Genomic DNA, 12,368 nt, shown 5'->3' with positions numbered 1-12,368 from the left:
TATGGCCAATAAGAGTGGACAGTGTCTGTCCTGGCTGCGACAGATACCAAATTCTCTAGGTTTCCTTGGTTAGGACCAGGGGTAGAGCTTAAATATTTAAACATAAGATTTCCTGGAAAGGAAAGAGAAATTTTTTTATCTCGGTCTCCACTTAGGAGGGAGTAACATCTATTCAGGGAAGCCTGCTTAAATAAATTTCATGAAAAGCAAGTAATTCATTGGTATGAAAGATGCATGGCTAGGTTAGAACATGGCATGGCTAAACTGTGTGAATATTGCAGGGAACAGAAGAACATTACCTGGTGAATTCCATCGAAGTTAATTGAATTCAACTGATCTAAGCAAGAATCAGTGTGTGCTTCTTCATGAAAGTGATGAGTCAGCAAAAGCAAGATGCTTGGGGAGGGGCAGCTATAGACTAATATTCACTGGGCACAAACCACTTATATGCTTTATTTTGTTTTCCTTTCAGTATACAGAAGATGTAGCTCTTAAAATTGAGCATATTCAGATAAACCTCAGCAAAATCATCCTGCTGGATGAAATTGGGAAGGAGAATCTTTTGAATTTCAGCTCTTCAGGAATAGAAGGGATAAACTTTGCAGCGTATTTGGCAGAGGTGAGATGACAGTCAACTGAGATTTGACTGGGACAAAGCATAAAATGAAATGTTTCTTATAACAGTGGGCAAAATGGAGAAAAATCTGCTTTTGTGTGAAGGGGTGTGTTTTGGAGAATCACAAAACATGGAGCAAAAGCACTTCAGAAGTTAAGCTCAGCAAACATTTAAAGAAATAAAGGGTAGACAAAGTAGGTGGTGTGCAGTGGTTGTATCCAGTAACAACATACACTCTTTCTTCTGCTGTTCACATCTTGTTTCAGATCAATAAAAGTGTTACAAAAGTTGATCTTCTGTCTTTTGCTAATGACTTAGAAGCAAGAGCAGACCAGCTGGTAAGTTTAATTCACTAATACAGTAATACATAAAATGTATCGTTTATATACTTTGTAAGTATAAATACATAGCCAAGCATTTAGACTTGCTGTGGGAGTATTCTTATACTTCAGACACTTATATACATGGTGCATTGTCACGTAAGGAAAAGCTTTCAAGAACAACATTGGATATGAACTGTATTTTAGATATTGCTAATTACCAATTTTTCTATGCTGTTGTACAATTTCTGCTTTGGAAGTATAATTTCTGCTTTGAAAGTATAATTTCTTGAATTCCACTGTTTGCTTAAGAAATGAGGGGAATACTCCAAGTATTTCCTGTTTCTGATGTCTACATTTTAGGTCCCCAGTTGGGAAAAAAAAAAATAGGTTAGACTGTGATGAAGATGATGATTTGAATTAATTTTGTTTCAGTTACTGAGCAGAATGTTTTGCAGTTAGCAATAAAATTAATACTGTGGCAGCTCATAAGAGCTCTTATGAGGGCTGGGGTTCCACTGTGACAGGAGGGCACACAAAAGGGATCCTGTCTTGCTCTGAAGGGCTTTTTGCATGTAGGCATATGGACAGTGGTCAGAGGGTGCAGCTACAGCATTGCTTGCAGATGAATCTGCTTGCAGATGAATCAGCTGTGTTAACAGTTAGTGAATAGTCAGCTAATATGTTTGTATGAATATCAAGGTCACTTCATATTTGTTTTTCAAAATGAGGGTCATAGTTTGACCACAAGGTTGGAGACTGGCCTAAGACAAATGCCTGCATTGTGGTGTAGGATAGAGTTATGCTGTGTATGTGCTACTATTGCTTGGAGCACTAAGGGACACAGAGAGCAGAGTGAGACCATGCTGTCTGGAATTTATCAGATATCCATCCCTCCTGTAGGGAGAAGGCACAGTAGAGGTTGCTGGTGTGCTTACTCCATATAATTTGATCACGCATCTTAGTGCTTTTTTCTGCCACCTGTGCGCTCATGTCAGGTTTAGGCTGCTCAGAGCTTTTCTTGTATTGTAGCTAGCATCCTCTCCAAGCACCATGAGTGAGCCACATATTGACTGTTTACTCATGTAGTTTGTCTGCTAAATTCAACAGATACCAGTAGCCTCGGCCACACTTCAATTTTCAATTTTTACTGTGCCATTCTGAACCTTATACAGGTGGGGAGTTTCTGCTGATGTTTTGGGTTATTTTCTGAGTGAAAGCTGAGGTTCTTCAAATGTGTTATGCTTTACATAAAACTGCTTGAGATGTCTCTTTAAAGGTATATTCTACATAGCTCCATAAAGGGAAATTTATTGTGGTGGTAGATAGGAGGTTTATTTATTTATTTATTTTTGGTAATAGAATCTAAAAGAAGTATTTGAATTGAGAATAATTAGGCAGAATATTTTCTTCATATAGAAGACAAAGGAAACCACAGTATTAAATGTGTTCACTGCCACAATGTATGTTTTTATTTCTTCCTTAGTGTAATCTATGAAATACCTAAGAAAAAAAGCCCTCCAAAACTCCACAACATGACATAGTGCACAAATTCGATTGTTTCAAAGAATATTTTGTAATCCCGCTTTGTTATTAGTGTTAACTTTTAAAGTTTGCAAGAACCATCCATTAAAGAATAAACTAAAACCGTTTGGAATTAATTAACCATGGGGTTATAGTTTACATTTTCTGGCACCTTACACGAAATTAAATGTATGTTTTTATACTGGAAGGACTAAATGGAATAAAACTTGTATCAAAACACTGTGTCAGGGTATGGAGGAGGGAGCTACAACCCACAGATGTTGTTAGGTAAGGGAATTCAGCTTGTCAGTGCAGCACATGAAGCATCCTGAAGCTCAGTGCCACAGCTGACCACTTACATGAACACGGGAAGCAAACACATGTCTGAGGTATGCCATTAGTACCCTTTCAAAACAGTGAGCAGTGTGTATTCAGAGTGTATGCAGGGAGCCAAGTGATTTTGTCATCAAAAGGAAATGGAAGAGAAATGTACTTCTGAGAATAAAATCAAATTCCATGGTATTTTGCAGCCAGTGTGAGCTCCAGGCAGGCAGTCAGTCTTGAAAATGAGGGCACAAACTTGTATCTTCTGGCTGAAAAGCAGGAGCTGCAGAAATGAAGAATAACTTCCACAGACACATTTCCAAGTTACCGTCTGGGAAACTTCTGTGCCCCTCAGAAAGAAGAGTGTGCCTCAGGGTGATGACCACAGTGCCTAAAACAAAAGCAAGTACCTGTGCCTGGGCAATGTTCATCCCAGCTGCAGTGTCATGCTTGCAGGGTTCTTGCAGTGAGTTAGACGGGGATGTGCTAGCTCCTCTGTATTTAAAGTGACTTGGTGCACCATGTGAAAATTCTCTCCAGTTAAATCTGTGCTGATAATGTTATAGCCAGAAAAGCAATATAATGTATCTGGTTTGGTTACTAAGGTTTGAATTATTAATATGGTGATTTTTCCTTTCTTTTGTGTTGCGGAATTCAATTTGCCATATCTCGTTGTTAGCATCAGCTGTTCTGCAATGGATGAGGATAATGTGCAACTTTCGTTATTTCTTGCTTTGTTGGGAAGCTTTGAGACTAGTGAACAATACTGCATAATTGTGTTTTTTACAGCCAAAAGGAGCACTGGAAAATGCCTTAAAAGGACATGCAAACAACATTCGAATGATTCATAACCAGCAAGTCATTCCACTAGAGCAAGCTATGGTAAAATATTAAAGCAATACTAAAATGTAGTTACAGAAAATATGAATCTTTAATTCTCTTAAATACAGAAAGCTGGACTTTTGCTAGTACATAAGCACAGACTGTGTCACTGAAGAGTAATCTCGTTAAAGTACATGTTTAATAAATAGTTTTCCTACTTGTAATACTACTACTTTATAATGCTTTCTAAAATAATGACCTTTTCCTCCCCATATTTTTTCTATATCTATTTTTGATTATATATGAATAAAGTAGGAAATGGGAGAAATTTACAAAACCTTAACCTAATTCACTCATTTTCTTTTTTGCTTAGCATTTGTCTTCATTACTAAAAGCAGTTACCATTTTCACACTTTATTTCTTGGAATTAGCAATCACCTAATGGTGTTAATTAGAATTGGAAAATCCTGACAGGAGTATCTAGAGCCAAAGAAAAGTATTTTTTATTGATGCCATAAAAGATGTGAAAGGGCTGCTTCTGCCTTATTTTCCCAGGCTTTTAAGTATCAAGCTGTGTAGATGCTAGGTGCTGCTTTTTCTTCTAGGTAACATGATGACTTTTAGTTTATCCTATCATCTGATACAGTGTTCCTGCCCTATCAAAGCCCTCCGGTAGAAAAGTGTTAAGTCTTATCTTCCAGTCTACTTCTATGCTGTTCTTTCTGACTTAACTCCTAATTATTCTCATCTCTTTTTCCTTTTACAAAACCGACTGTCAAGAAATATGTTAAAGCTAGGGTAAGTGCTTTTTCCCTTCTGAAATTGCACATTATAGAATTCTCTGAATGCTTGGTTCTGATTTTAACTGTTTTCACTCAAAATAAATCTTAGTTAAATCTAGAGTCTTCTAGTACACAGTGTGTAAGAGTCATAGAATGGTTTGGTTTGGAAGGGATTATTAGAGATAATATAGTTCCAACCCCCCACTAGGGGCAGGTACAGCTTCCACTAGACCAGGTTGCTCAAAGCCCCATCCAACCTGGCCTTGAACACTTCCAGAGATGGAGCAGCCACAACTTCTCTGGGCAACCTGTGCCAGTGCCTCACCATCCTCACAGGGAGGAACTTTATATCTAATCTAAATCTACCTTCTTTCAATTTAAAGCCATTACCTCTTGTTCTGTCACTACTTGCTCTTATAAAAAGTCATATTCATTTTAATACAACTGTTGTTACTATATATAGTGTGATATATTGTATTATATGAAGTAATCTAGAGAAGATCAAAGTATGCATATAACATTAAAAGAGATGGGCTCTTACCCGTAGCAATGACTTGAATGTTTGTTTTTTTCTCCCCTTCTTTCTAATAGAGCACTTTAAATCAGAGCATCCGGTTACTGAAGAGGACATCATCTGAACTTATGGTAGACTTTTCTTTCTGGCAATGGGAACATTTTAATGTCTTTTAAGTCCATTCACCGCATATGCAGGGCATATATTTTCAGTACAGCTATTTCTATTTCTAGCTGTTCTGTTATTGGGAAAGATTGTAATGCATTGAGGTAATAGCAGGGATTCAGATATTTCTTGTGCACAGCTTTTTCTACCCTGGCTTTCCCTTCCTTACAGAGGGGAAAAAAAAAAGAAAAGAAAAAGTTGGGAGTTTTTTTTTTAAGCATGAGTTGTAAACTGAATTGTCACATGGTAAACTAGCCTTCAGCACAGCTCCATATGGTGTGTTACTCATTTTCCTAAAACTGTAGTTGTTTTTTCTAGAATCCTTGAACGCAAAACTTGGGGAGTTGGGGGGGGGAAGACAACCAAGAAGTAAGCCACAAAAATACAGCTGAGAAAAGAGAGCTTAACATGTCTTGTCCAGCTACCTCTTGTCCAACATCCAGCTCCCAAGGGCCTGTTTCTTTAGCACTGGACTTGTTACCTTCCTGCTTCTGCAGCTTCAGCCTTGCTGCTGGGAGCCTGGACCTGTGTAGAGGCTTCCCCAGGACAGCCATGTTTCCCCTCTAGGTAGCAGCTCATGTCCACATAATGGGACCACTGCTTTCACAGTCTGCTAGACTTGGGAGAATAAGCAGCAGGATGGTTACTTTTCTGGCAGCAAAGCTTTCTGTTGCCACCAGCCTCCCTTGACTCTGCTAGCAAGAATCCAGCCACACTAGCTAGCATTTAAGTCATAGTCGCAACAGCTTGATGGGCCATACCTACCCCAGTTCTTCCCATTATGGTTTTCAGCCATCCACAGTAGCAGGTGAGCTAGGTTTCCTCTAGAATCTGTGATTTGAACCTCGAAGGTGATGCTAAGAAGCCATGAAATCAGGTGCTGATAACAAAGTGTTTGACCTGTAAGTATATTTGGGAAACACCTCTGCAGTTTCAAGCTGTATGTACATTATACTTTGTGTGTGTTCTTTGAGAGACTTGATAGGATTACACATGCATTGAAGAAGTGTCTCCATTCTTTTACATATTGATTATGTTCTAGCTGTATAGAATCATACTGTAGTAAATAAGAGTTGTAATAGTATATGGGCACTGTATTCTTGCTGTGCAGTGTATGTGTTTCTACTTTTACAGAAAGAAAAGAGAATGAAAGAGAAAGCTGATCTAGTGTATAAGTTGGTAACATAGGATTCAGGAAAAGATACTGTTTATAACCACCAATGTCTTCCTTTTATAGTAGTGAGAGAATTTTGACAGGTGATCTTGAATCTATAGGCCGGCTCATGTTCTGTCTGGATTTGCATGTTTTGACAGGACAGTAACATTGGTTTTTAAAGAGAATAGGGTCCCAAAAATGTCTGCAGAGCCATTGTAACAGCCTGAAAAGGAATTATTTATGTTAAACACTGACTCTTCCTCTCCAGGTTAAGGTGAAAAATGTCATAAGTGCTGTTAATGCTGCCCAGCTTCTCATAAATAACAACGCTTCTCTAGTTATTGTACAGGTGAGCTTTAGTTAATTAAAGTACACTAATTTATGATGTTATGGAGATAAAGTTTCACTTACTTTTATTCACTTCACTTTTTTCTGTTCCTAGGAGACAAAAAAGTACATGGATACCATTGTTGGCTACTTTGAGCAGTACGTTGAGTGGGTCAAGGAGTCGGTAAGATGCATTAACTTCATTGAGAGAAGCTGTGTTTGAAAGAATGTGAAAAATCTGGATGATAATAATCATCGTGTTACTTTAATAGTATGTTTTATAGTTTCAGTTTGTAAGAGATATGTACGTACTATGGAGGGGAAAACTTGTCTTCTGTAAATAGTTCTGTTGTGTTTGAAATAGAACAGAAATGATGAGTTGTGTTGATTGGAATAAGATGTAAAAACTGTATTTTTTTCCAGGGCTAGTCTGAAATCTGCCATTAGCATTTGTGCTAATACTGCACTGAGCATGTCCCTGCTTAGTTCAAATTGATGTCATTAGCATCTTGTTTTATTTTTCTTTCTTCAGCTGTAGCCTTTAAGAAAGTAAGCTGAGGTTTTAGAGATGTTCAGTTGATAGCATACCCCCACTGGAGTTTGGATGGGGTGAGGGAAAACAATTTAATCAACAGCATCTGTAACTATAAGCAAGTTTTGAGATTCTTATTTTATTCTGTTACATACTTTGAACTAGATACTTTTTTAATGTCTTTCAGATTGCCATGGAGGTAGCAGCATGCAAGCCTATTGCCAATGTGATAGATACAGCAGTAGATATTTTTCTATGCAGCTATATAACTGATTCTGTGGTAAGGAATATTTTCTGTTATTCAGAATTGGGGCAGTGGGAAATTCTTTGAACGTACATCTGCATTTAATTATTCTGGCTAGACTGTTCTGAAGTACGATAATAAAGTGTCATGTTCGAAGTTATGCAGGGGGGAAAAAATGTTCAGATCTGGATCAAATCCAAAGCCAAAGCAGTTCTGGACTTGTTTTATGTTCCCTGTAAACTTAGGCTTCTATTAGCGAGAATGCTGTAAAATTAACTGTTCTTATTAAATTTCTTACAACTTGAATTGCAAAGTAAATACAGTACTACTGGTTTGGAATAAAAGTTATGGAAAAAATAGCTGGGTTTCTGTTTGATTGCTTGATTACTTGATTCTGAATGACCTTGAAATGGAAAAGCATAAAGATCTGAAGTTTCAGCTGTAACTGTTTCTGACTTAAGGAGAGGGAGTGGGGGAAGGAAGTGAGAAATAGGAAGGGAAAACTCTCTCAGGTATCTTCCCTGGAATCTAGAAAACCTGAATGAGGTTTTATCACTTGACATGTAGCAGACCTTGATTCATTTGTATACAATGGAGACTTGGAGCGTGACTGGTTGCAATATATAAGGGCAGTATTGGCTTTTCATCGTGCCAAAAGACCTTGGCAAGAGGGCAGTATGTATTAAAGAGAGCATAAGAAGCCACATGCCTGGAAACTACCTAAAATATCTCCTAGCTATTGCTTAGCTTTATGGCACTAGTAACAAGGTCCTAATTATACCAAGAGTAAATGTGTATAATAAATCAAAGCCAAAGCATTCAAACCCTGATAGTACTTTAACCACAAAATGCTTAACCTTGATAATGCTTAACCACATAAACCTCCTAACCTGGCAGAATCATCGATTATCTTGCACATTACAGAGCTTCTGTTCTTCTTTGTGTAGCCCTAGACTAGCCATCTGGTGGGAGATGGACCATGATTTTCCTGATGATAGAACTTAGCTGAGTCACTTAAAAGTCAAAATGCCTCCAGCCAATACAAATCAAATTTGAAAAATTATCTTTTTAACATCTGGTGATAACTCAGTTCAACTGTATGATAATGAAATGAGTTACACAAACAGGCTGCAGTTAGCAAGTTTAAAAGTACCTTGAGAAAGTGCTGGAAACTTGGATTTTGAGAAACAACCATGAGAAAGATGAATACTTTAAAATACCAAGAATGGAGAAATAAAAAATGTGACTGGTAAATTAATGCTGAGACGCAAAATTACTTTCTCGCCCAAGGCTGAGTACATTGAAATAACTTCTTGGGGCACTATGGCTGTATAGCTTAGAGCAACTTCAGACACATTTCTATTTGGCTACATTTGAGGACAGTGCTGTTCTTACTTTAGTTCACATTGACAGTAGAGGATACTTAACATGCCTTGCTCAATGCTAGTATAAGGAGCTTCAGTTAATCCATAATACCAGTGCCACTAATTTTGGCTGTGTTCTTCCAGTAATAATGATTAGAATATCAATGTCTTTTTCCTGGATTCTGCTTTGTTTCAGAATACCTTCTGGTTTGGTTTGGGAGGCTCTTCAATATTTTTAATTCCTGCCATAATTTTTGCTGTGAAACTCTCCAAATACTATCGTAGAATGGATACAGAGGATGTATATGATGAGTAAGTATATACTCCTAAGTAAGCTAAATGGCACATGGGTTGAAATATTTTTGTAGTATCTCACATAGAGGCACTATAATCCTGAAACCTTCTGCGTGGTCAGATTAGGACTGAATGTTCTTGTAAAGTATTGCAGGTTTGGGTTGGTGCCTGCACAGTGCTTTGTGCAGGTGGGATGTGGTTGCCTTGACTTGCTATGACTCTGTGCAGATAGTGTCAGCCCTGACTTTGAGAAACTTATTTCAGAATGAGGTTTTCAGAGTTTTGTATGCAGTGATTTTATAAATGTATTCTAAATGTACAAGTGGTTAGCTTTGCTAAGCAACCAGTTAAGGTGAATTATGCCTGCTTTGTAATCTTCTTGAATTAACTTTTTGCTTTCTTTCTGTCTTAGTTATTCCTAACGAGTCTTTCCTTTTTCAATTGCAGTTCCTCTGTCTCAGGGACTTGGCATTTTACTTTATGATAACTGTTCTTGCACATTTTCCCACCAGTTTTGTTTTCACTGTTTTCTGCTCTTTGGTTTTGCTCATTGTTCAGTTAGCCTGTGCACTGCATTTTTCAGTTTTCACACTGGTCATTTTTCATTACACATTCACTAGTCAGTGGAGCAGAAACAGGCATGTACAGCTAAAATTACTCACTTATTAGTGTCTAGTTAATTACTCCTCCTTTTCTGTGTTTTTTTTAGTGGTGAAACTATACCCATGAAAACGTAAGACATTTTTGCTGGTATTTGTTACAATTATATTATTCTGGTGGGAGGGTTTATATTTTTCACATAACTTGTTACTTCAAATGAGGTAACGTGTTCTGTTTCACCAGACAATATAGATTATATTAGAGTTTCCAACTCAAGAATACCAAAATACTTAATTTTTGGAGAATATATAAAAGTATTTAAAAAATATAAAATTATAATTATGCCACAACTCCTGAATGTTATAAAGGAAAAGTATGCTCTATTGTACAGACACAGTTTATCTTTGCATATAATACTGACATCCATGTACATGTCTTAGAAGCCATACTGTATATAGCACATTTTATAGTTAACATGGTCTTTCTTGGTGTATTTATTTTATTACAGTACGGAAAATGGTAATAATGGTTATCATAAAGAGCATTTATATGGTATACACAATCCTGTTTTTACAAGGTAAACCAAGTCTGAAACTGCATGCCTTCATGTGTCCTTACTTAATCTACTATATTAATCACCTATCCACTTTTCTGCACGTTTTAAAGAGAATCACTTATTTATGTGGGGGTTTTTTTGCATGGTTACTCACTATAGCAAATGCTGTATGATTTATATTTCTCCAATATTCTTTACATAGCAGCAGATATTGCCATCATTTCTAGCAACTTAACAAAGCAATTGCCAAAATTAGATCTTAAAATACAGGTGATTAGGTATTTATCTAGACTGGTGGATGGTCCTAAATTGATAAACACATCAAAATACTCTGATAGTCGTTGAAAGTGTTAGGATGGAGTGCATTCTTAATCCCAAATTGTTTCAGTTCTTGGATTGTGACAAGAGGAGCTTTTCCTGTGGAAAAGGCAAGTGATGCAGGGTATGCAGAAAGCATGAACAGAGAAAGTGGGTGTTTCTGCATGGGTGGAACTAGTGTAATGTCACAAAATAAGAAAGTTGAGTTTTGTTTACAAAGGAGGGGTGTGAGTTCTTTTCTCTATCTGCAACTTCTGTGCTGTAAAACCTTAGCTACTGTGAGACTTTCAGTTTCCATAGGGATAGCATAGCGGGTCCCACAGCTTTGATATTCAAGGTTGCAAAATATCTGAGTTGCTTAAGGAAGGCTCTAACTTACAATTGAAATCTGTGCTCACTGTGCCTTAACTTGTTACCTTGTGACTGAAAGTATAGGTTGAGTATTGGTAGAGAAGTTCCTTCCATAATGGGTAAAATACCAAGAGAACTCACAGTTTGGAAGTCATGCCATATTTTATGGCTGAATCAAGTGTATGTTATTATTTATTAGAACTCTATTTAACAATAATTAATTTGCTGACCAAATCTTGATTACTTCTGAAGGAAATTTTTATATATAACAATATTTTTAGGGATACTTGCGGTTACAATTGTCATGATATGTTCCTCAACTTAAGGGTACTCTCTGGGTATTAAAACCTACAGTGTGCTTAATTCAAGAATACTTTCTTCTGGCATATCTAAGGGCTCTCAGTGCAAAGAATTGTAGATATTTTACAGAAGAGGAAACTAATAATTGTTCAGGTCTTAGAAGTGCCTTTCTGATCTTTGAATCTTTAATATGAATGTTAATATTCTTGACATTCATGGTATGTTTTCTGTGATATTTCAGTGGTTGATGAATAGTTAATACAGTGCTTCTGAATAAGCTAAAAATTACTAGCTAAAAATTACTAACCTAAAATAATAATTTAAACAAAGACCCACTAGTTCAGTCTTGACTTTATTTTCCTAAATCTTAAGTTTTAAGTTACTCAAAATGGGCTGCCATAATAAAATGTAGAGATTCAGCAATGCTGACTTCTGTATGCTGAGATAATTTGAAAAACTGCTAATTGAGAGAACCATGCTTTTTAAATTCCTCAATCTGGGATTCCCACAGCAAATAGAGTCTTGTTTCTAATTTTCATTTTGGCAAACTCTTCACTCTTATGCTACCCTTCCTTTTTCTCATTTCCTATGAATTATTTTGGGAGATACTTTGAGACATGAATTCAAATAGATTTCTGTACACCTGCACTTTTGCAGGTGTGAAGAATCCCATAGGGGTTTTTTGTCCTTCAGAATCAGATGGATTATTTTGTTGGAAAGAGAAGCCAATATTTTTCTTTATATATATGAAATACGTAAATACAAGTATGAGATGTCTATAAGGTATATTTATTATTATATATGTATCTCACACTGGTGTTTTTATATACATGCCAAAGATACAAATAACCTCAAATACTGCCATCGTTTTTATGAGAGCAAAATGGGAGGCTAGGTTAAGTTCTCAAAGTAGTGGTGGTGAATAGTAATCCAAGCATTTCTTTCTATCATGAAATAAAGATAACAAAGAAAGGTTGGTCGAGAAAACCATGAATCTATTTCATCCTCTTTGGAACAATTCTTGCTTAAGTGGGTACAAGTTTGAGAACAGTTCATGCCAACTGAGCTTGTCTCGCCTAAGTCAGACACCGTATTTCTGTTCCAAAGGCGGGCAAAAGAAAATGATGGTTTTGGTTTGTGTTTTTTTCTTGTATAGCTCTGTGGAACAGTGGTAACACATACTGGAAACATGAAGGGGTAAGTAATGAGCTTTTAAAGCCAATTCTAGGTTATTACTACTTTACTATTTTTAAGAAGGC

General features: G+C 36.7%; 1 protein-coding gene across 1 annotated transcript in view; it reads left to right on the top strand.

Annotated features, from left to right (window-relative positions):
• Positions 1 to 12,368, top strand: part of PROM1 (prominin 1) — a 66,585-nt gene that overhangs the window by 52,588 nt on the left and 1,629 nt on the right. The window contains exons 16-24 of the mRNA XM_034064912.1: positions 473 to 619; positions 883 to 954; positions 3,574 to 3,666; positions 4,980 to 5,033; positions 6,492 to 6,572; positions 6,666 to 6,734; positions 7,270 to 7,362; positions 8,887 to 9,002; positions 12,266 to 12,306. Coding sequence (XP_033920803.1) covers positions 473 to 619; positions 883 to 954; positions 3,574 to 3,666; positions 4,980 to 5,033; positions 6,492 to 6,572; positions 6,666 to 6,734; positions 7,270 to 7,362; positions 8,887 to 9,002; positions 12,266 to 12,284 — 744 coding nt within the window. The 3' untranslated portion in view covers positions 12,285 to 12,306. The remainder of the gene's footprint in view (positions 1 to 472; positions 620 to 882; positions 955 to 3,573; positions 3,667 to 4,979; positions 5,034 to 6,491; positions 6,573 to 6,665; positions 6,735 to 7,269; positions 7,363 to 8,886; positions 9,003 to 12,265; positions 12,307 to 12,368) is intronic.

This window comes from Melopsittacus undulatus, chromosome 7 (genome assembly GCF_012275295.1).
Source record: "Melopsittacus undulatus isolate bMelUnd1 chromosome 7, bMelUnd1.mat.Z, whole genome shotgun sequence".
NCBI lineage: Eukaryota > Metazoa > Chordata > Aves > Psittaciformes > Psittaculidae > Melopsittacus > Melopsittacus undulatus.
This window is presented reverse-complemented; position numbering and strand designations above follow the sequence as displayed.